Source organism: Opisthorchis viverrini (genome assembly GCF_000715545.1).
Source record: "Opisthorchis viverrini unplaced genomic scaffold opera_v5_20, whole genome shotgun sequence".
NCBI classification, from domain to species: Eukaryota; Metazoa; Platyhelminthes; class Trematoda; order Opisthorchiida; family Opisthorchiidae; genus Opisthorchis; species Opisthorchis viverrini.
In genome coordinates this window covers 124,425-149,725 of record NW_008751676.1, presented here as the reverse complement: position 1 = coordinate 149,725, position 25,301 = coordinate 124,425, and the positions used below count along the sequence as shown (strand labels likewise).

At 41.0% G+C, this 25,301-nt stretch overlaps 1 protein-coding gene across 1 annotated transcript in view; it reads left to right on the top strand.

Moving 5' to 3' along the window:
- The window catches only part of T265_12867 (hypothetical protein), a gene marked incomplete at both ends in the record, with an annotated part of 50,560 nt that extends 25,630 nt beyond the window's left edge, over positions 1–24,930 (top strand). Inside the window, 7 exons of the mRNA XM_009165969.1 lie at positions 2,587–2,773; positions 9,567–9,744; positions 14,771–15,175; positions 19,923–20,273; positions 22,074–22,244; positions 22,703–22,820; positions 24,389–24,930. Coding sequence (XP_009164233.1) covers positions 2,587–2,773; positions 9,567–9,744; positions 14,771–15,175; positions 19,923–20,273; positions 22,074–22,244; positions 22,703–22,820; positions 24,389–24,930 — 1,952 coding nt within the window. The remainder of the gene's footprint in view (positions 1–2,586; positions 2,774–9,566; positions 9,745–14,770; positions 15,176–19,922; positions 20,274–22,073; positions 22,245–22,702; positions 22,821–24,388) is intronic.
- Positions 24,931–25,301: the final 371 nt, after the last annotated feature.

The following is a 25,301-nucleotide window of genomic DNA, read 5'->3' as shown; positions in this document are numbered from 1 at the left end:
AACCTGGCAGTATCCCAGACCTCGTGGTTCCCTCTCGTGGCATGGCAGTTAGGTACCGAAAGGATGCCACAGCTGAGCGTTTTACTTTTTTTAGAGCAGTTGGCGTCTTTAGAAAGCTAGGAACATTTGCCTTCTTTCAAGTAACTGACGCTAAGTGAAAGCATTCGGGCTGCACTCACAGGCTAGTTTGCATTGGTTGCATTTGAGCATCGATGGCTCTTTGAAGGTGTCAGTTTCATTTTCTTCTTGGGACGCGGTTCATTATTGGCTTCAGAGTTTTATCAAATTATCCTAGCAACCACCAGGCGCTACGGTACTATCTGCCTGCTCGTTTGTTAATATCCATGTCTCAGGAGAGTCTCATTCAACCAATATATTGTGGTTCGCTTCACTTGAAGACCATATGTTCAGGGGACTATTTTTCAAGATGGATGCGTTTGAAAAACTTTGCTACGATTGTAGTCTGTTTTATAAATGCGGTCGTGCTCCCCTGTGAGAACTGTACAAAGGTCATCATTTAACAGAATCTGCGTATCAGGTTTTCAGAATTCACTCTATTGGAATCAATAGAGTGGAACTCTAGTATAAAGACCACTTCTTGACCAAGACTTCGTGGTCATGCAGCATGGCCCCTTTTTTAGAAATGTGCACTCCTCTCATTTTCTGTACCACTTGCTATCAATCAGTGTGTAAATGAGCATCTTACGCCCACCTTCCTCTGCTTCGGAGCACTCATGGCTTGAACGTTATAGAAACATTTGACTTCTAGGTAAAAGTAGGCACTTTTTTCTTCTGCCACTCATTTTATGTTTCATATGTTTGTGACGTTATTTTTAAAGTGTTTGATAGTAAATCACTGAACATCTGTTGCCAATCACGTGGGTCATTTTATGCATGGTATCTCATGGCCTGACGAACAAAGGCCTGCCTGAAGAAGTAAAAACGGAAAATCCTAGGCTGAAACGTACTAATCACAGGGTACGAATATTGACTCAATAGTGTTTGCCTGACCTGTACCTAGTCAGTTCTGAAAATCCTTGGGAAATTTCATCATTGCATCCGTAACGTCGAAGTACATCCCGGGTTATTTTTCCAGGGTTTGACTTAAAGAATCCCGTCTATCCTCACAGCACCACCCTTGTCTGCTTTGTGGGAGCTCTTCCGATATTTCATACATCACTTTGGGTAGTATAAGGTTAAAAGGGCGGAATTTGACTCCTCAGAAAGAGTGCTTGATAAATCCAAGTTAAAGACATATCGAAGCGTTGTTTATTTGTCATAAGATGACAAGCTGTTGAAGAAGGTTGTCTACTGGTAAGTCTTAAACGACACGGCGGAGTGGGTTCACCTACTTAAGATCTCAAAAATCAGCCGAGATAACTGCGATCAAAATTACTTACACATTCATTTTGTGCCCAATAACCAGCCCAAGCAAAGTTAGGCTGACAGTAGACATCGACGCCTGAAAGAGGCTGCGGCCACTTTCAGCCGAGAGCACATGTTCTGATTAATAGAGCTTCGAAATCAGGTCACTTCAGGTTGAGATTTTCACTGGTCTTAGACGCAAAAGGAGTTGGATAGACAAACGGAAGTTGGGATTATCTAGGGCAAAGTTGCTTTCTTCTGTATTTGCCAGTATTTTCTTGCTAGGCTTTTGCAGTTGTAAGATAGATGTAATTTTTATAACTGACTCCTGTAGTCATCCGACAGCTTTCAATACAGAGAGCTCTGTCTTTTTCCGACAAAAATCGCGATGGTTATTGAAGTAAATGGGAGAGGTGTATCGCTTAAGACTATCATGACGTGTGTGAAGGTCTGCCGCACACATTTCCTGAACTCCAGTGAGGTTTCAGGAGAATGGAAGGATTGAGCGAGGACTGCATCAAAAAGCGTTCTTTTAAAAAATCCTTTATTCTTATTTCTTTTCCACTTGTTTTCCTATTATTAGTGGTGGACATATTGTTGTTAAAAGCAAAACACCTAGAAGGTTATCAATCAGTCGATTTTGTCACGGTAACTTTGGAAAGAGTTCTCTTTGTAGAATAACTAATTTTACGCTAACAACTCTGGAGAAATAGGTATACGTGATTGTGAAATACGAAGTTTCTCACAAACTTCATAATCAATTGCAACGAAATATGGTACCGGACAGTTCTGGTCTTGAGACCACAAAAACTGGAAAAGTTAAAAGATAAATTTTTACTGAAACCTGTTCTCTTTATGTTAATTCTACCCGTTGTACAGACAAAGCCAACGGTTTTGTTTTGCAAAGATGGTTTTAGTAGGAGGAAATGACCTTGTCAGTGCTCCAAGGTGTAATCTGGGTTGGTCTCACAAAATATAGACTCTGTCCAAAATCAGGTTCACGGTATGCTACCAATCCCCCATGGAAAGCAAGCCAGCTGTCCGCTGCGGCGCAAGGTAATATTCGGAACGACACGGTCTTTATTGATTGAATAGGTTTGCAAGTTGTTTGATTTGGAATTGCTACTAAAAATGAAACCGCGGGGACTTTTCATACCAGCGCATGCTGTTAAGTAATGTGGCAATGATGAACCCTTCATTTTGGCCAAATGTCAAACACAGTAAGTGTGTTCGTACCCTCTCTCAAGCTGAAACCAACACAACGCGTCAATCACCATCCACCACCGACGGGGACGCAAGGGGACATCACTAAAAAAGATGGTCTTCTACGAGCTGTTCGACGAATGTGTGCAACCTACCCTAAATGTGCCCCGTTGCTGCTTCTTCCAACAAGTTTTCATCTACCAAGGTTAGTGAAGCTCAAAAATTATTTTTTGGTCTCACTTTACTGCTATTACGACGCTTCCATACTGCCACCTGGATTACAAGAATGGACGGTCCAGATTCAAACGACACACACTAACTATCGCCGTGAGAGATGACTTAGGATGACGGAAATATGAAACCCGTATGAGTAATTCCAAGACTGGAAATCAGTGCTAATGTTACAAGAAGTTTCTTGGTCCCCCCTTTTGGAAACTTCCTTCAGCCGCCGCGGACCATATCTAAGTGGGTTCACGAAACCTCTTTACACACCAGCACCTGAGAGGAAATGCGACCGTTGTCAATTTATTCATGATTTCTGCCTGCCGAATTTAACCACGTTGTAGGCTGAAGTACAATAGGGTTTATAATAATTGCTTCCTAACACGATCTCTTTTGAGGTCGACTCGTGTCTTTTTGACACAACGCTACTTATGAGGTTCATTGAAACTCTGACAGCCAAGTGTCTGTTTTAGCCTTCTTGAGGCAGGGACTTTCCCTGCATTTCTATTATTAACACTTCCTGCACAAAACTATGTCCGCCTGGGAGGCGGTTTGTCTGGTGTTTACCAATTTAAGAATCCTCCCGTCATGTTTTCACAGGCAAACAGATACCCACCCAAGTGTACCAGATACAGGAGCCATCTGTCCATGGGTTCAACGATTGCCTGTAGAGAAAAACATTCTGTTGTCAAGGGTGACGGAGCCCCCACCGAAGTAATTGATAAGGACACTTATGTTACGAGCAGTTAGAAATGTGTACTATTCAGTACTAAATTGAATTGTCGCTCAAGCAAACATCTACATGAATGAAGTCACTATATGAAACGATATAGACGAGCTGCACGCACACTCCTCGTGTTACTCAACAGGTGGGTTGTACTTCGAGGTGGCTTTTGAGGCTTTCATTTTACACTATTCTTTGTTGAGGTGGCTGACAGGACCAGCGTCTTACAACAAATACCAAAACCAACTCAAAACAGCTGCTATACACCACCTCTTTATTGAGAATTTAGCTTTGTAAACCCCTCAAGTATCAACTAAATGACACATTTTCAAAAGTTCCCATGCGTTTTTCGTCAAATAAATTGTGCAACTCCAATTCGAAATTTTTGACCACCGAGTAAACTTATGCCAGTGATCAGGAGATCGATCGTTACGTGGAAAGTATTGATCGGCCAATCTTGCATACCATGGAAACGACTCAAATCCCTTTTCCCCGGCCAACTGTTTGTTTTTATGCATCCTAGATTTTGCGTGTTTGCGTCAGTGAATGATCAAATTAAATGTCCCTCCTTCATGTATTGTTGTACGTCTTCTTACATTTGCGCTACGACAGATAAAGGAAACTGCATGTTGAATGCCAAAAATAATTACGGCGTGATACGAAATAAATCAATTCCGATAAATTAAATCTTCCAGTAAAGCAACTTACAAATGAAACTCAATCGCTTTTGGACACCAGTGTGGAGAAAATTAGTATTTCGTGGTCCTAGAGGCCAAAGCTTTGATTCCAATGAATGTTAGTTATTTGTGTAATTACCTAATTAGGCTGTAACGTGGGAGTTTTAAACGGGTTCGCAATGGTTGCCGTGAAACCATTCATGAAGTTCTGGAACTGACAGTTCCAGGATTCAAATGATACGAAGAGAGTAAAGGAGTCATTGGGGTGTGACGAACCGTTGCTTTCGTGTTCTCTTGTCAGTTGTCCACAGACTAATCGCAGCTTGGTCCTTGGTGTTGAAAATGATAGCCTCTACAATACTTGAGGAGCCTCGGTGCATTATGGGTTTAACCAGCCCAAAAGTTAATCAAACAAACTGTTGATTTATCTGTTGAGCATTAGTCAGACGACCAGGTAACTGGTTGAGAATACCTATCCTGTGACAAATTCACCTGTCAATAAGAAGGCTTTGAGATCTATCCGACATATATGTAACCTTGCCGTTTGGCCATACACTGTTATCATGCTCGTAAACTTGTGTAAACTCTACAAGACAACAGTTCTTACTTACAAATCACCTACACTCTTGTATCGACTAGGGCACTAGTTTGACGGGAACTGCTGAACCTCAAGAGGTTGTGTAACCGGTCCTAAGCTGTTAATGCGTTTTCAGTAACATTGGAAGTAAGATGTTCCGTGAAGTGGATTTCTGTTTTCGTCACCACCAGCTAACTGCCAGATGATCACTTTCCCGACTGTTCAACAAATCGCGTTCTGTATTTATCTGACTTACCATTGTGAATAAACGGTTAATGTATCTTGAGCAGTGCACTGCTCAATATAGTCCATGCAGGCATTGTATTATGGGGTTCAGAACCGAAAGCTTGGCACACACCCAAAGTAGAAGTACACTTTTTTGAAGGTGGTGTCTTCTGTGTACAAAACTAGGAGAGCATCCTCCAAATAAACGTATGGGAAGACAAATTTGTCCCTGGGGTCATGCGACATCGGGATGATCTCGCGAGATCGTCACAAGATTTGTATACCTTTTGATAAACCTGTTCAATAATATTTCCATGAGCAGTGTGATATATTTTGCTGTCAAAGTCCGACAGCCCTGTATTGCAGCTGATAAGCAGTGTAGGAATAGACATGAAAGTATGTAGTAGGCCTTACAGTTTTGAATGCCAAGACATAAAAGCACAGTAAAACTGCGTGTTTCATAAAGAATATGCCGCATAAAATAAAACTCAGTAATAAGGTTGAAGCTAGTTCGGATACATAGTTTTTCGTGCTTTCCACGTGGAACGAAAGGAAGCCAGTGGTGGTTTCTAGAATAAAAAGGCACCTGCCAAATGTAGGTGCGAAAGTAAGTTTGACGCAATTGGATGGGTCCGTACTGAGGAGATGTTTTTACTAAGCAAAAGTAACCCAAGTGTTAGTCGAACTAGTTTTGAGTCAGCAGCTAGACAAAATCTCCAAAACTTCAGTAAAACATACTTCCCGAAGCAAGATATACCCAACAATATTGCTTATTGACATTTAGCCATCAACCATCATGATCACCCACAGCAGGACATTTAATTAAGAGTAGAAAAATGCCTGAGTACAAGGAAACCTATGGGGATACGATATCCGGTGGAACAATCGGAAAACTGCTAAAACCCATAAGGAAGATGTGGATTTTCACTGTTTATTCTGTCATCTCATCTTTGGATGTGCGTAAACTCACGGTTATCAAGCTACAGAAGTCAAACATGTAGGGCTCTTTTACGGAGTTACGGATTTTCAGGCGCATTCCGCAAAAAAGGGTTTCGTAAAGAAGTTTCCCAACGAATGGCACAAATCAAAGTACAACCCTAGTTAGCCTGAAAAAGTGCTTCTTCAGGTGGGTAGATCCTTGTCCTCAAAACTCTGAAGACCAAGGTGTAAATCTGGCAGTTTTGGTAACTACATAAGCATGTCGTTACCTGGTTAGTGGACTAAATAATTAAGGAACCAGTGAGTTTGCGGCATTTGGGTACATTTTTTCCGAGAAACAATAATTATGCCGAACCACTCACATAATTTCTACGTTGTGAACCGAGAAATCAGAACACTTCGGTCCGTCAGTGAGACCTAATTGTCAACGGTCTCTTAACTGTATGATAACTGTCGGTCCGTCATACAGCTCGGTATGACTCAACCAAATCTACATCAATAGCTAAACTCAAGTGGGAATCACAGAACCAGGTGCTTCATCTCAAAGGTGCAACCTAGTGTAACAAAACAGATGGCGTACACCCTTGAGAAAGTAATAAATACTGAACCACCAAATGTTGCTTCTCCCAGGCACTATACCTCTGACATCCGGCCATTGTGACTGTTTGGATGAGTGGTGCCGGTACTTTGTGCTCATTTGAACCGTTGCGTAAGACATTGTGTGTGGTGCATATTACTAAACTGGTGGTTTATTGAAACAGCCGATTAGGGTGATATACAACCGATATCCTGAAATTTTCAGCCAGAAACTTCTTCAAAAACTCGGTTGAAATTATTTGTCCTGTCCGAATTTAATGTCATATGGCTTTGACCAGAGGCATTATTGATCACATCGATGATCATCTACATTCCATCTACATTCCGGTTACATACAGGCTATCCCTAAAAACGACTAAACAGAAAAATCGCCAGTTTTTTGGTTTACCAAACAGTCTGACAACCATCCTGATTCCGCCTTCAAGTATGGTCAGTTACAAAAGTTAATCTTAACACCGGTTGTGACGGGGGTTTTAGAATTTTTAAGCAGTCATCTGTGAGTTATTCACCCAGTCCGGAGTCACATTTATTCCCTCCTTGGTGGCAATTTAGTTGATTGATCTTTCATGCATTTTGACGTGTATAACAGGAACGTTCTCTCTGATTGGCAACATTTCCAACGCAATGTGTTGACGTACCGCTGGCAAGCGTATTTTCATGCTAACCGGTGAGCGGCTGACATGCCGGTTAACGAGACAGAATTACCGGAGGCTAAGTGTCTGTAATGTGCGCGGAGCCAAATGTGGATGATGAAGAGTGATTGTGTGATAAAATTAACTGGACCATCAACAGGTAAAGATGAGAAGTTTGTTGACAGTAATCAACCAGCTTAAAATATTGCGGTGCTAATCATTCAAAAAAGACGCTCTTATGGTTTATGAATATCGTCAAGTTAAGAAGCAATGTCGCACCATTTGCAAAACAATCCCAGTAATCCTATGCTGAAAAATTTGGACGTACCTCGGGAAATTCGGACGAACACAGTTCTCCTTTTTTTTACATAGATTCTCCCTGCTGGAAGTACAACGTAGCCGACCCCTTGCACATTACTGTTTTTATTAATGTTGGATTCGCTGCCAGGTAGTCGCAAATGTTACCTCCGGACAGTTGGAGCCAGGAATTTTATTTCTTAAGTTAATCATATAACCTTTGCGGACAGTAATCGGCCCTTACAAAAGATTCTACGTGCTCAAAATATAATCAGGGTAATGGATTCAATCATTACCATACCATTTATGTGAGTTTGAGTATTTCGGTGAGTGGGTTTTGGAACTTGGAACAAAGGCGTGCTGACCACAAGCATGCCCACTCAAATGGCAGTTCCCCTCCGATTTTACATAGTGGTTACTAGCGAATCCAATTCAATTGCGCTTAGACGATATGTAATTTTTATAGCCATGGCTGCACTCTAGACGACACAGTCTTTTTGAATACTTCACTAAAGCTTGCTCTCAAAACTGGAGGAGTTTACCCAAGTATTGTTGAACGAATTCTTCTGAAATTGCTCAGCTCACAAGTGAGTTTCATTCGCTGTTTAATCACATTTCTCCAACGTTCCAGGACGTCATTCTCTTAGATTTATTGGGATTACATATGTAAACGACTACTTCGTTTACCCATACATCTTGTCCGCTTTCCTAGCTAGTACATTCTTATTGGCCGTAAAATCGTTAACTACCGTCAACTTGAAAGCGTCCTACTGGACGTCTTTGAGGCCTCTAGGTCCGTCAAGATATAAAACATCTACGTGATGATATCACAAGAACCGAAACTTAAAGAAATAGTTTTTGTGATACTCTGATTTCAGTATCAGAGAAGTGCTAGTTGCGAGTAACCTTCACTTCGGCTTACATAGCTTGAAAAAAGCAGAAGAAGGCAAACAATAGTTTAGCATCCTTCGCTGCGTGCTCAGGTGTATCCACGAACAACAACTATTCGCCGTAGAAAAAACTTGAAATGGTGGGCACCAGTGGGTTATCAGAAATGTTTCCATAAGCAGAACGTTTTCATATAGTGAGAGGCATTTGTTTTCTGAAACAAGTGCACAAGGAAAAAGAGTTCACAAAGTGACCTCTGCCGCGAAATGGCTATTCTCAAACGTTTGTTTGAATGCAGCCTACAAAATAGCAAAGCATTCACGGTTTACACCGTCAAGAGGAGACATATTTCCGCTTAAGTGGAATCATTCACTTGAAGAAGTGAAACGAAAGCTAGAAGATACTCCGGATCGCACTGACGTGCGTAATTAGGAATAAAAGTTTAGACCTAAGCTCTGAAACCTTAAGCTAGCTCAATTCAAGGGACTGACATTTCTGTAGCTTATTTAAATTGCCAGTTCACTTGCTTTTGTGTTGTCACTTAAACTGGCAAATGAATCATTTCTCTCAAACGTCACCTTTCGAAGGGGACTCCGTTCAAATAAACGTAAGTTCTGATTCAATAATATCGAAGTACTCAGAGCTGGTCAACAGGGTGCTGATACGCAAAGAAAAATCGTGCACGGAGCTTATACCGGAAAACCATCGACGATCAATAGATTGTTACAAGAAACGAAGCGAACTGCCTCCTTCAATCTGGTTTGATAGAAATATTCTTTTCTGTATGTGGAAAGAAAAAGAAAGTGCATTTTTCAGTAAGTTTCCGATATTTCACCCAGGAATTTTAGATAGCCGATTTGACTGACTACCAGTCAGTAAATGAAAGAATTTGTACTGTAATGGGAAACATTAGAAAATAACCGTCAGACGCTTAAGTTATGCGCATATAAAGCACAGAGCTACAGGCAAACACACGAATATTTTTCATGCTTTACACAAAGACCTAACTGTGCGATAGGAAAGCCCCGAAATACTTCGATCAATCAACAGCACCATGTTTTAACCTATGCATCTATGACCTAGGGTCACAAGGAGCGGTTTCCAATTGTATGGGCTTTGCGATCTGCCTTATTAGCCTGCAACCACGTGATGTTGTGCTATTATTTTGGACGTTCAAGATGATAATTTTTGGTCACGATCTCATCAGTGGCTCACAAAAGTCTCGCATCCGGTTGGCTGACTAGCCATGATTGCCGTTCTCTGCGCCAGTGTTTGTCTGCATCTAATCCAAAATCTGGCTTTCAACCCCAACTAAATGGGGATAAACAGTATTCCCAAGAGTGCAATTTTTCATACACTATTTACCGCCTGCACCGGAGTCAAGGGTACTGGAACAAGGTTGGGTGGCATGACGCAAATAGACGCGCATTGAAACCACACACAAATTGCAGCTAAACCAAAAGATTACGGGAAACGTCAGCTACCTGGTAAGAATGATTTATTACCATTAAGCACGCTGTGGTGCACATAAATAATGCTCCATCTGCGGTCTGGTCCATTGGTTCACTCTTGAAAATTTAATGAGACGGAATAACTGGTTCTAATTTGGCAAATCAATAAATGAAAAAGAGATTTAAGTAGCTGTCATAATTCACTATGCAATCCATTCACAAATAGTTGCTTTCATGATGATCTCCGCATTGGAATTAATATGAACAGCGAACCGTTAGTCCATCGTCGGATAAAAAGCAATCCTTCAGTCTTGTGGTATGATAATGACAAAACCTGCTTGCTGCTAATCTGTTTAGCCAAATTTTATATTTATAACCACTTCCGAGAGAGCAGGCGCCTGTTTGCCTGTTTGTGTTATCCTGTACTTAGCTGCTTTAATTCATCACAAATTTCTGTTGGAGTAAGTCCTGATCACAGTGTCATCCAGTGTCTATACCTCAGATCATCTACAGACCCACCAGGACTTAGCTGGTCTGATTTCCTAACTGGTAACAGCCAGATGCCACAGCGTTACTCTAGAATGAGCGGCTGGCGACGGAGTGCGCTGGGTCATTTTGGAACAAAGTTCTCTCGAATTCGGTTGCTTGTGACGTATGAATCACAGAACTGTGAAGGCTTTTACATAAGTTCACGGGCAGAAAACCAGCCCCTGGAATAGCAATCTGTTAATCTGTCCACTAAAACCAAACTGGTGTATGCAGGACTTTTGCGGAGGCTGTCCACAACCAAACGAACTATTGCTAAAACAACAGTGGCCGAGCACAACTCATAAGAGTCATTTAAGAGCCACTAGGCATAATGAAGGGTATCTACTTGCGAAGTGGATCATTAATGAGATAACACATCCTGTTTGTCACTACGTATCAATGTCGGATGACCTGACGTTCACAAATGTAACACAAAGTGCTATCTGAGACATCATGCTGTTCCATTCACCTGATCCATTTACATTGCATAAATGGCCATTGTTCAACGGTAGCTCCTTCGTAATGTACAAACGGACTTTATCATCTCTTTTATGGAATTCTCAAGGTCACACCATGTAGGACCTCCTTTCAAGAAAACTGTTGATAAGTAACATCTTACAAAAAATATGAAAACAGCAATGAAGCGACCGATATTTTAAAATTAATTCTATCATATAGGACAGAAAATGTGTGTGAAAACAAGACGATGTGAGTGATAAGGGAAACGCGGTTTTTATTTTTGTTTGAATTAATCTACTTGAGGGTCTCATCGTTAGACTGAGATAAATGAAAAAGCAGAAAATGTTTTTTGTTTGGAGAGCTTCTAACACTATTCCACTGATCATAGTGAATACATAAATGACTATAAAATGAAGGCCTTTGCTGCAAATGCATTTGCGTTTTCCGAAAAATCATCAAATCAAACAATAAATAAACTCAGGTTCATAACTAATTCCAATGTTCTTTCCATTCAACCTGATGGGCAAGTGTGTTGCCATATGATCGGCGGAATGAAGCCGCTATCCTTAATTTTGTGTATCCCACCCTTCCAAGACTCTATAAAGTGTCCCATTGGGGACGGAAATCTGGTATGACAGCGCTATTCAGAGCATGACAATGTATTTCTGGAGAAAAATACCTTGATATCACAGTTGGTTCGGTTTGACTGATGTCGCAGTTTTTCTTCCGCAAACCTAAAAATACACTCGTAGTTTTGTGTACTCATAATTGATTCATTTCCTTCAAATCTGGAACCGAAGTCATTTGCGTTTTTTCGAAGACTCTGGCTATGGCAGTCTTTGTAGTCTTTTTATTAGGAACCATCTTTCCATAGGTCTTGCAGATTCTCACGGTAGCTATCAGATGAAATACGTTTTTTTAACTGTTGCCGGTTTGCTTGCTTATTTCCTAGTGTTTAGAAAGCGAAATTACTGACCGGAAATTCCGTGGGTCAAATCTGACCTCTGCATCTCGATTTCTGTCTTGGCTTGGACAACCGGGCAATATTCAAGCTCTCATGGTTTCTTCGGATGGCATGGCAACTAGGCCCAAAAAGGGTGCTACAGCTGAAAGGTTATTTTATATTAACTTATCTTCTCAAACGCCTGGAAGAATGCCACATGGTAGTCTACTGCTCATCTTCCACCACCTTGCCCGCAATATGTTAGTGGCATCGGAAGTCAGTTTGCTGGGTGTTACCCATACTCATTTCATCAACAGCTAAACTTCTGAAGATAAAATTTTGATAGGTTTATATATTCAGCTGACCGAGCAATACACAACCCCTAATCCCTGCCCTAAGTATTTGAGTCTATTCAAAACGTTCACTAGGCGTTTCCTGAGGAAATGCGGCAAACACATGCTACCCATTTCCAACTCCCTGCACCTGTCATGTATTTTGTTCAGGTATTGAGGTAGACAATACGATCCATAAGCAAGGAGAGACTGAGTGCTGACGACTTGCATGCCAGCCTAGTTTACGAACGGTTATAAATTTTAACGACAACGTACCGATTGTTACGTTTTATCTTGAAATGGTTTCACAACATCCTATTTTCATTCAGGGTATTCCGCTGCCCGACTTCGAACTAGTGAATCTAGAATTCGTAAAAATCATTATCCTAAAACCTATGCTACCTACCTATTCTAATACCTGTGCTAGAATGTAGCCCGGTAGTTTCTTCGATCACCTACAAGCTAGTCAGCTTGAGTATATTCCACATCATATGTCATTACATAATAGTGCTTATATATTTCTTGTTTGATGAAACTTCCTCCTGTAAGTGAAGCTTATAAATGCTGAAAAGGCAAAAAGCGCTGTACAGCTGTTTCTTCCTTGTCGGGAATCATTAGTAATCCTCATCTCAGAGAACCCGGGTCTTTTGAACGTGCAAACTTCCGGCCAGCGTATGAATATGGCTGTTTGACAACGAGCAGGTGAACAGCTGTGTCAATAGGTCTGACATGGAATATTGCACCACCGGAATAGTGCACCTCCGGTCACATCACGTGGCCACACATATCGACTCCAGTTGCGGATGCTCAGATGGAAGTTTTATTGTTCGGATGAACCTTTTTCCATATTTCAGCCACTTACATTTTATTGGTATTATACGCTCTGAGATTTTTTCAATGGGGATATCCTGTAAGTAAGGCTAGGCTATAATTTTCGGTTTTTCAACATAGACTGGCTTCGCCTATTGGACGAGATCTTCGTAAATTAATCCCCAATTTCACATGACCAGAATATTTATTGTTCTGTTTTACACATTTGTGCTGATTTTTGGTGCTTTTTCTCGCTACGTATGATGAGCTGGAAGCAGGGGTGTGTGAATGTACGGCGTATCAACTTTGTGCTGAAATGTGCCAATACCATAGCAATAAGCTATATACCTAAGTCTGCGAGCTGAAAAGCGTTCATCAAGTGGAAAAGAGTTGTGGGTATCCAAATAGCTCTATCTGTCAAACGATAGACTCAGGGTATTACGGTTTTATAAACACAAAAAGAAGAACCGCGTTGACGAAACTGACGAAGAAATATAGTAATATAGAGTTGTTGTTGTTGTTATTCGGATTATCGAGACATGTGGAAGGTAGATGGGTGTTTGCTGCATAACAGTCCGTTAGTAAAGCGTCAGTGGTGTGGTATGAGCGTGGAAAACTTGTGTCAGTATCTGCAACCACTGCATGCTATTACTCACATACGTCAACTGATGGGACACTGTGAACACAAAACACATTTTTATCCAACTAACACTACCTGGTGAATATACAGCACATCTTCCTCCCCACTTATGCCTTCTTCAAGGTGATTTTTAAATTTTAAGAGGAACCAGAGAGTGTTTCGTGCTTTGTCTGAGTTGGAGCTTGTCAAAAAGCTGCTAGCGTTTTCTTTATTCCAGGGAGGAAAGTCAATTTATTGCAGCTTTTCTTCAAGGTGGTCGACTACCTGAAACGAAAGTAAGTCATTACTTCTGAAACCTGAGTAATATACTTGTAACCTAAAGTGTTTTGTTTTTGCGTAACCATGAATTGTTCGCCAAAAATGATACATTTTTCTTACAAATATTGTGTTGTGTTGCGTAAAACCACCACTGGTGTGAGTGGGGAACACTTATTTAATGTGTATTCAGTGCTCTACCGTGCTACTATTTGGTGCAACCTACCACATAAAAACTAAGTTCAGGAGTCATTCAGGAGAGTCATTCTTCATTCCTGTACGTTACGCATAAGTAGGCCTCACGGGAAGGCTAATTTATTCTTCACAGATGGCTTGCATTCTTTTTTACCATCTGCGTCCCATTTTTAATAACTGTTCTCGCATGTCAGTTCCCCCTTCAAGAGACTCTATAAGTGCACTTCATACACTGCAGACAGAGAACAATTTGGTGGAACAAATGAACTCTGTTTCAATGGTTTCCGTTACTTTTATAGTTGTGGCTTCTCGTAAGTAATAATCAGTTACTCGATGACCAGCAACGGCAGCACTATCAGCATTTGAACCTGTCAAAGTATATGCGGTTTATACGCACCGGTATGGAGCAGATTTGGGTTCTCCGCCTTGTGATACGGCTTCTTTTTCTGTGAATGTACTGACCATCACACACAAGACGGACTATGGGTGGGAAAAGGCTAATTTGATCAGGAACCAAGAATCTGGTGCAAGTACTAAATCAGATCTGCTCACGCCTCTATTCATCTTTTTTATATTATCCATTATCCAGTCACTCTAGAAATCAGTAGTCCATTGTCCTGTATCCGAAGTTTCTGAGCGTGATAATCTATGGGCGTTCACTTTTGCTTATGGTGTTAGACTTTATTCATTTACAACCAAACAATTGACATTCACCTCTTTCCGTGTTTATGAGCCTGTCGTATTTTCGGACATTCTTACGGTAAGTGTTATCAACTAAAATCGACTACCTTCTCTTATCACCTCCAAGCAGTCGACCAAAGTGGAAGATTGTTGCGAAAATTCCGAACAACATGTCTGCGCTGACTGTTGTTCAGACCCTACTCAGCAAGTGCCAAATATCTGGATACTGAAACCAGCCGACGAGGCACGGGGAAAAGGAATTTACCTGTTTAATCAGCTGGAGCAGTTTGCCTATTTTGCCAAATCTGTAGTGCAAAAGTACATCACAGACCCTCTGCTGATTAAGGGCTACAAATTTGACTTGCGGTTGTACGCAGTTGTGCCATCATACGCACCATTCATCGTCTATATTTATTCAGAAGGTCTTGTCAGGTTCGCCACGGAACCATTCGACTTGAATGATTTGCAGAACGTCTACTCTCATTTGACCAACACCGCCATTAACGTGAATGGACCAAGATATCTGTTAAATAAGGTAAGCCAGCTTATCTGTGTGTGTTCACATCCGGAAGGCATATTCTGAGCGGCTCTATAAGTTCTTTCACTAAGAATGATCGGACATGAATACGGTTGTGAATATAGAGTTTCCGAGCAAAGTCCAGGTCCAGTCAGATTAAAATCGGCCAAAACGACCGGTTGCATTCCTTCCTAATCACTTACAGGATGAGCTAATGAAATTCTTCCCATTTTGAGTTACTAGTCACGTGAGGCAAGCGAGTTAATTTGTTCCTCAGAATGCCAAACGAAGTGGAACAGATCATGTGACGTCTATCTGATGCACACAAAGGTAGGCATGTTCTTAGATGCCCATTGTCCGTCGAGGTGTTGTATGTGCAATACCGATTACAGTGCACGCGCACATTGGCAAACGTCAACAGATTCTTGAACAATGAAAGAACAAAAGGGAATCCAGAATATTTACTTTAGCTCGCAAAATGAACTAAGAGCATATTTTCAGTGCGTTGAAGCTTACATCGGTTGACCAGGTAACTTTAGGAATAGCTTCATCGGCAGCAATTATAATTGGATCCTGTCCTATTCATGATAGGATGTCTGCTATCGTTTCATTCTACAGTGAATTAAAGGGGGAAATCAGAGTTCTAAAACCCAAATGGGTAGACTGAAAAACTTATAGCAAAAAACTTAAATTACATTCAGTAGAATGGTATCAAATCCTGCCGGTTGAAAGTCTCTTTGCGTACTGAAACGATAACAAACTTATCAGGTGTTTTTGGAAACACTGTGCGAAAGCGAGCGCTTGCATTTTCATCATATGTGGAAATCCAATTCGGCTACACCAATAAACTCTATAAATTACCCTGAATAGATTTTCGACGAATAGTAGATAAGCTAAGGGTGAACGCAGTCGGGCAGATCTAATGCAACAAATGTATGCAAAATGCTTATTTCTCACTGTAACAAAAAGCCGTGTTTTTATTTAAAGAATCCTGTTCGCATTACCACAAAACCAATAGGAGACAATGGATTTTCTATTCTTTTCACGTGATTCCGGTTGATACTGATATCAGTCGGTATGTTGCTGTTTCATATCATGAGTGTTTGCTCAAGTGTCACAGGTTCGTTCGTAGTCTGTGAAAGTACTTTATCTGCAATACATGAAACCACGTATTCACAGGAAAACACTTGAATCATTCTCGTTTAAAAAGAGCACAAACTTTTCTCGTGAGTTCGCGGTTCAAAGTGGAATTATCCTTCTGGAAGGGTTATACTCGCGCTCAAGTTTGGTCTGGTCAAAACACTGTCCAAATTTGCCCAATATTTTGTTTAATGGGCCACTTAAAAATAACATGTCACAATCCAAACCTGAATCTGTTAGATAGTCAGTTAAATGAATAACAATGCCTTCGACCAGAAAACAGCTTCTACAAACTGGCTGGGTACCTTGTCCATCGTTGACACACATTCATAAGACAGTGGCCTCTTTCAATTCTGCATGGTTGCCTCTGACCCACACACAGTGCAAAATACATGTCACAACTAGTAGTTGCCTGAACGTGTCTAATTTTATTAAATAATTGCTACGAAAAATTTTGTTCACAACATATTGGTTATCAGTCTACAAAATCCGCTTCTGTCCACACAAGGATCATACTTGGGCGGATAAATTACCTCCTAACCCATTTTCATCAGTGGAGATATTGTTCAGCACTCCATTAATCGTCATCCTCTGAATTGTGCCCTGAGACCAGATTCTAAATGGTATGTTTTAACCATTTGCAATGCATATGATATATCTGAAGAGGACTCAAGTTCATCAAATCTGTACCTCTACCTGTTGTGGTACAGTTTTATCTCCCGTACTTGGAAAAATTTCTAACAACCACGTATCCACAACTTCATGTCTCAAGCTATGGAACAGACTGGGGCTGTGATTGATTCATTGGGGATATGGAATATTAATAACATCCGAAATAGACACTAAACAGCACTGGAGGGACTAACGTACAGACATAAATAAGCGAAAATATTACAACATGGTTTTGATAGCACTTCCCAAATAAGAAAGTTTGCTTGATGCTACTCGCTAAATCTTCATTCGTCACTCCAGTATTGTGCGTATTAAGTGAATTTTCTCACCAAAGGCTATCAGAAGCGTTCCAGTGACTCAGTGATGTTTGCGGATTTGTTTTTGTTTACCTGCGTTTAGTTCAGAACAAGCATTAGACATCATATCACCTTGTAATTTGGTTCGTGAATTTTGCGGTATCAAAGACTTTCAGAAACTCTGATCATCCCTTAGCAGAAGAGTAAAAATTGAGCCGTTCTTTTTCAACCTAAACCACACTTGAATACTAAAACCTCGGGATAAGCGATCACCTCACTAACTATTCCGATGCATGGAATCACCTGGTTTTAAATCCGGTAAAATACTACGTAGCTTTACGTTCAGTTTCTTAGTGCTGCCTTACAGTGTGGGATGTTGTTGTGAAATACCTAAAACTTTGTGGACTCTAAAACACTAAAAGATTTTATTTATTTATGCGTAATTTCCTTCATTTAGGCTCTAGTCATCCGGAGAAGCAAATGGACCCTATAATTAACACGTTATGCATACAACGAAACAAGACTGGTAGACAGTTAGAAGAGTGTATGAAAAATCACTAAATAGCTGGAAAGCAAATAACGATGCTGCTGTGGATCACTCACAACCATAGTCCGTAATTTTCACTTTCACTTCTTTCAATCACTAAATTTTCCACAATTAACGAAACGATCAAATCATCTGTGACCCACTGTCCACTACCTGTTCAGTAGCTTGAGGTGAGAATTCCCATTTTTGAACGACAAGATCACTGGCAATCAAGACCAATGCACTGGGGGGAGCAGCTTGTGAGGATTAGGTGTGCTAGTCAGGAGAACCAACTGTTAATCTATGTATGGGTTTATCACGTGGATAAGAGTACATTAATTATCGAAAACGCGTTTTGCTGCTGGTGTGCGTTGTATTGTTTACTGTGTCCTGCTTAAGTGATGAAAGCTATTCGACCGTCGAGTAGCAATTAGTTTTTAGAGGAATATATCATAAATTTAGCCGTGTTGTTTTTATCGGTTGGTTCAAGAACTATTTAGCATAAAAAATTTTGAGCAAAATAATTTGCCGGCGTTTTTTAATCCCAAACTTTCCTCAATTTTTTGTCAGAACGGTATAGGACGTGGATCTAAATGGACGTTAAAACAGTTGCGTCACTGGATGACTGCACACAACTTAAACACTCGATATCTTTGGGCTCGAGTGAAGGCCTTGATCCTTCTGACTTTATTGAGTCAGGCTCCAAGTGTCCCAAAGGTGAATGGAAACTCATTTACTTTTTTTGGAAACTTCCTTTCCTGAACACGGTAGAATTTATCATTGTATGTTACTTGCGTTTATATATTCGATATTTCCATTGATACCCTCCCCAAAAAAGACACTAGCTATAATTGAAAACATTTCATAAAGTTCCTTGAGAGTAAACTCCTAACCGGCACCTCTCGAAAGGCCAGGTCCTATGAGGCTAGACTCCAGACTGTTACCCCTGAAAGTATCAGGTCCATGGCTCTAAAACAACCATCATCAAACTGTTCATTGTGCAAAATGCCATCCCAACAAACGTCGAGCAGAGAATATCCATTTATGGAGACAATATTGAGTCGCCGACGCTCGACATGACGTTTCTTCAGATGATCGAATGTAAACTCTGTTGTCTCATTTAAGCTTGGTAAGCCAAACAATGTAGTTTTTACGTTCTGTCCTTAAAATAACGACTACTTCAGGAAACAGCCTCTGGAAATGTGTATAGCATAGCGTTATGAGTTAAAATCTCTCTTACTCATGCTACATCATGCAAATCCATGTCAGGACTCGTCAAATCGTTACTGCAGTTAAGTACACTTACCACAGCTCAAGACATTGTCTACGGTATAATCGTAGTGTTGTGGTCAAAACGCACAAAACCAAATGAGGGTTTAACGAAGAGATCATGCACAATTTTAGGCCAAGACGAGTTGTTGCGCGGTTCCCGACAGGGTTTGTAGTCTGGGGGTCCTCCAATACGTTTTACTCCGGTGTCAATACTCGTCAACAGTAAAGCTAGTCCGTATATTATTTTTGTTATATCCTATTAAGTCTTATGATTAAGAGTCTCAGCACCATTAGACATGTTTCAGTGCATCTTATTATCAAAACCTGGGGTACGCGTTTAATTGTTTCCCTCTTCCTTCTGAATGGTCAATTTATTTTTTTGTAGGGGAAATAGAGTAGTTTACCTATTTAGTCATGTTTGCATTTGTTGCTCTAGACCGAGGATAACAAAGGTAGTGTAATGTTTTGTAACCTGTAGATTTATGGAAAAGTATCAAGACGTTTGAACGGATTTCACCAATGCGGTCGACAGCTCGACCACAAAATGACGAAGTGGACAATAGTTTCATCTCCCCAAAATGATTCTTTAGTTGTTTCGTCCCCTAATCGGGCGTTGTAATCCGAAAAAATGGAAGAACACCATATTAGTCCTATGCACACATTTCTTATGTTTACCAAGTCAAACGAAATGTTAAGGGAATTTCGTCCTGAGAAGAACTGACGAAAGACCTAATTGGACAACTGTATGCCACAGTCGCATATGAATTGTCAAAATTTATAAATCCGACAGACCGTTCTTGGGTTGTGTACTTAGTTGTATGAAGGTACAAAAGTGCCCCATTCTCCTTCTGATTTTCAGGCACCAAACGCTTATGAACTCTTTGGTTTCGATATTCTGATTGACAACCATCTGCGTCCATGGCTACTGGAGGTCAATGCCAATCCGTCGATGTCAGGCACTTGCATTGTTGACGAACTGGTCAAAAAGCCACTCATCACCTCTCTGCTTAGTATGCTCAGGCTCAGTCGACGTTCACCTAAATCTTTTTTATCAAATTCGATCTCAAAACATGAGTCAGAAGTGAAGGATATACGCACAAGTTCGGGGATTATTTGTCTACCCATAGAACAAACAGCAGCTCACCAAAACCCTGCTCCATCTGGGCAGCTGTGTTTCAGTTTCAAAAACCGACCAACTGAATCAAAAAGTGTAAGTTTACACGGTTGTTCAATGGGTGTGTCGTTAGTTATTTCTTCTTTTGCTGCGGTTGCAGAACATTATGCTTTCCGCTGACAAGTACAACTAGACATGGGATGTAAGACAGGGCACTTCCTGGAGAACTATTCGGTGGTCTCAATTAACCAGATCGACTCGTTGTGCTCAGACCCTAAGAGTGATTCCCACCGGTAAACGATAACCTCAATTTTCTGTAGCGGGAGCTGAAAGCAACATGACATATAACATCAATTCAGTGAGCTTTAATTGCGGACAGACCGAGCAGACTTTTTTCCGCTACGAAATATCGTGAAAATGAACTCAATTTGTTAGAACCTTCGAATTTTAATAACACTTTCATAAAGTGCATTGGAGCATCGTGAAAATGATGTCTCTTGCGTCTCTTGTCCTTTTTGTAACTGACAAAATAGTAGGAAATTTGTCAAGAAGAGTCAAACGACGCCACCTTTGTAGGCGAGATCCCGAGCGCGATCGCATCCACGCAATTCATCGTAGATACTGTGTTTTCGAAGTTGTTGGTTTAATATTAGATTTATGCCAACTCTTGGACAGATGAGATACATAAATTTGGTATAAACTAAATTAAATTCCGCTCTTGGGAGTTCGACGTATGAAAGATCCTAGAAAGCCATACTACACTCCAACAGCGGCCCTGTAGATGTTAGCGTGCTTTTGGCTACACCAACCGCCGGTTCATATCTCGCTTTGCGATTGAGTTTTTTTTACCGAAATCCTTACCACCGTCTTTTGATTTGTCGCTGGAATTTCAGGATTACGGAGAGGATACCTTAGAGTCAGACAACTTTTTTGTTAACAGGAGGGATTCTTCACAGGCCCTTTTGCTAGTTAGCCTGGGATACTTTGCTGTCTAGTTAAGTCACATATCTCGAACGGAACAGCCAAAAATGCTTAAACGTACTCCCAGAATCAGTCACCACTAAGGCAGGACACTTGAAATCGGCGATTAGTACCAATGAGGCAAAACCTTTCTGCGAGAAGGCAAGCGCCTAAAGGTATGAGTGTACTTCCGCAAAGGAGAATAACCTTCTCACAGCGCCTTGATTCTTAGGCTCAACCACCTTTCACAATGGTTATATGAAAGGCAGGTTGCTGCGCGTGCCAGTTAAGTGATCAATTTCTTTCCGCAGTAAATAACTCAACCTGTATATAGAGATTTTTGAATGTGAAGCGCATATACATCTTGTCATTACTTATTTGTCCAAAACTTGTCCATTTTGCGTGATAGACGTCCATAAACCTGTGGGTTTTCCCACTGGTGTCTAACCCACATCCGGACACTTAAGCAGCTTGACAACTTGTTCACTTTAGGGGCTGGACCCTCTTTTTGATATCTCAATCCGGCGATGTCAACGTCAGTTACATAGTCACGAGTCTTGGGAATCCGTCTTACCTCCACCACACCCTGAGTGGCAATGCTGCTTGTAACCATGGTAACCAACACCACATGGCATCCTGTCATAGGAGTCCGTAAAGAGAATTGAGAGCCTAAAAACAGATTCTCCCAGAGCATGCAGTGGATACCTGAGAACTTGTGTTTCCCATGGCGAAGACGGGAAAGTCTGTTGTCTTGTCTCCCACATAAGGTTCTTTCCTTGGGAGAATTAACGGACTTAACTAAGGTAATGCTGTGATTAGAAGGAGCACCGCTCATTTTTCCCATATTTAAAACCTAAAACAGTTTTCTCATAACCTGGTTCCTCTTTTCACCATTCGTTATTCCCTGTATTACTTAGGCCTGGTTTATTCTTACAGAAATTACCCATTCGAGTGACACAAATTCAAAATTCCGCACCTGGTGACAATGCACTGGGAAGTGCGTTGCAAAGGAACGAGGAGCTGAACGCTTCTTTGACATCGCCTGATACTCACCATGATCTGATCGGCCAACTCTTCCAAATGGGTAAAGGAAACGAAAACGTTCGGGTGAGATTTGACTTCTATTCAGATGAAACACTGTGGTACATGCAATCCGGTCACCCAAAGGCTCAGTGCTCTGCTTGTTTGAATGCTTCCTAGTATGACATGATTAGTGCTGCGTAGGCAACTGTCATATTTAGCTGGTGTAGAAAATATTCCCTCATTGCAAAGTGTAGCAACTCGGTATATTGATCAATCACCCAGAAGTTTGCACACTCGGCTGCCATGTCAACTGCAAGAGCTCTATGTAAACTTTTGATTTATATTTTTTCGATCGAAGCGATAACCAGTTGGTCAACGTGGTACGTTTTTGCACCTTTAGGTGTATTCTTTAGGTCCGGTATGCTATTCACCAACTTTTGGAAGTAAAGAAAATAACTTGACGTCACACGTTATCTGCTAAAAATGTACCTGATGTCAACTGCTATTATATTCTGATGGTGATCAGCTGAATTTTAATGCAGGAATGTTCCGCGAATCGTGTGTCTGTCCCCTTAGGTATGCTTGCCTCTTTGGATGAGTTGCACAAATTGGGGAAGCAAGTTCCCATCGGAGGACTGTGTGATGTAACAACATGCATAGGTAACGTGTTTGCCGCTGAGTCTGCAAATTCAGATAACTCAATCACAGTGCACAAAAATGTGCAAACTTATGACAAAAGCAACTGTCTCTATGCATGGCGAAAAAACCTACAAGTTTGTTTTTGATTTTTTAGTGGCTCATATATTGGTGGATGGTGAGATGTATCTTACGTCAGTGTGCTCATATGTCTAAAAAACGCGTGATTACAACGGACAAACAAGAGCGGAAAACAGAAGAATTGATTTTAGGAAAATCCTAGCCTAGGTCCTCTACTTGAAGAGTAAACAATCCATGGAATTTACACATGCTATTACAGTTTATATCAAGGAAACTTCAAAACTGGATAGTTGGGTGCAATTTTAACTTGAAAAATTGTGACTTAAGTACTGAGCGAGTGTACACAGTACTCAGTTGTGCCTCAGCTTAGATTGAGATTGATTAGAGAACCCAGTCACAAGGTTTTATGGTATCATTTAGGTCTCAGGAGCTGAAACCCTAAAGTTTAACTCATTTAGTCTAACAAAAGCATTTTTCTGTGCGCTTCAATGAAGTAAATAGAGACAAAGTTCCTAAGCGGCACGTTGCGAACCCCTTCGTGCGTCCAGTGAGGAAATCGTTCTGCTCGGAACACTGCAGCTTATGACCATGCCACCTGTTAATAGCACGCTCCATTCGATCGATATTCATGAATAACCTACATCGAGATCCGTCTCTTCAGAACCCAGAAGGTAGACACAATCTCCAAATTTCATTAGTTATATCTAATTTTTGAATCCATCCTGCCCGTGCCATATGTTCTGAGAAAAAGTATGATTGCCTACCTCGTCACGGTTAACGTCTCTAAAAATTAGTCTGAATCGATGCTCGTCGTTTGTTTGATTGTTGGTTGCAACGATGGTTACTGTACTTATTGTCAGGCACAAGGGAAGAAGCCGTTTTGACCCTTTTTGATTCCAGGCATCAAACCCTTACTAGCGTTTACGGCATTTGAACTCTGGACGTACATTTCGGATTTAAATTTGCTTCGCTGAATCGGACGTTCACTCGCACAACTGAGAATACAATAAACCAAAGACTTGGAACACAAACGTAGCAAACCACAATATTTGTATGCGTCTCTACTCGTGTCTATACTAGTTATATATCACACAAAAAGATCAAAGGATATGTAGGCCGCTGAGTCCGCATTTTTCCTGCGTCGTCGTGTAACTCACAGAATGCAAGGTATCATCTACTAGAATATGGTGTATAGGAATTATTATATGGCTTGATGGGGTGGTGGATTGTAAAAACTGCTCCGGCGAGCAATTTTTATCTTTTTGATTTCTAATCCTTTGTAGACCACTTATGATCCACATCCGAAAATTAAGTCCTTTTTACAAGAAACAGGCTTGTCCTTGGTCCAGTAATCACGTAGTTTGCCTCAGTCGTTTAATAACTCCTTGTTTCAAGCCTTGGCTCCCTGAATTTGCCGTCTGATATCAGTTTTTTGTGTGATAACACTCAATATTTCGTGCTGTAACGTTGTACCAGTTTCTCATGCGTAACTAGATCGTTTGTGAACAAAGGCCGACTGCTCTTGGGGCTTCCAAAATTTCAGTGTTCACTCTATGGATCGGGATCTGAGTGTTTGCTTCCACGCTTACATGCATTGGGCGATCAGTTTAAACATTCATACAAGTTACACAAGAATCCGTCCCTTCGGACCGCTTCGAAAGATGTGTTGATGGAACCAAACGGTATCGCTGGAATACATGGCAAGCGCAAAGCGCCAAAAGCTATTGGAGAAGGTTGTCATCCGACATTTCATTCATATTCGACCTGTTCCAAGCCTTGTACCATGAGAAACCACGCCCAGAAAGAAGAGGAGCAACAGCATCAACAGTCTGGGAATGAGCTTATTCCACATGCCTTTGGTTTGATGCGATTAGCCTTTCCGTTTAACTTGAGCACGCGGATAGCCTGCGCCAGTGGACGTGGTGGATATCCGGATGTCAAATCTTGCGTCCAACAAATCTGTCGTCTAATGTTTCATTACGCCCGGGAGAGAAGAGATGAATCTGTTGTGACCGATATTTCGGTGATGGACATCCCAGGTGTGTGGGACGAAGGTTCCTGAGCACCGCTGACTTTTAGCCACAGAATATCATGTGATTACCAGAGAACCACAATATCCGCTGATTTTTTATTTAAAAGAACAACGACGACCAGTGCCTGGCTATACTACCGACACTACTGAACTGAATTAGCTTGCCTATATTTGCTTTGAACATGCTTTGTCTGTAATGTCCACGATTTATTGCATTTTTCTGTTGGAATATCCCGCACTTAGCCAAATGGCTACGATATCGGTCTGTTTATCGAATTTGTATATTTCACACGTTATAAGAAGGCATTCGTTATCTGACGGAACGAGTGCATTTTGTCTGTAAAATGTGTTTTTCAGTTCGCTCGAATGGAATCAGAGATTTTACCTGATCA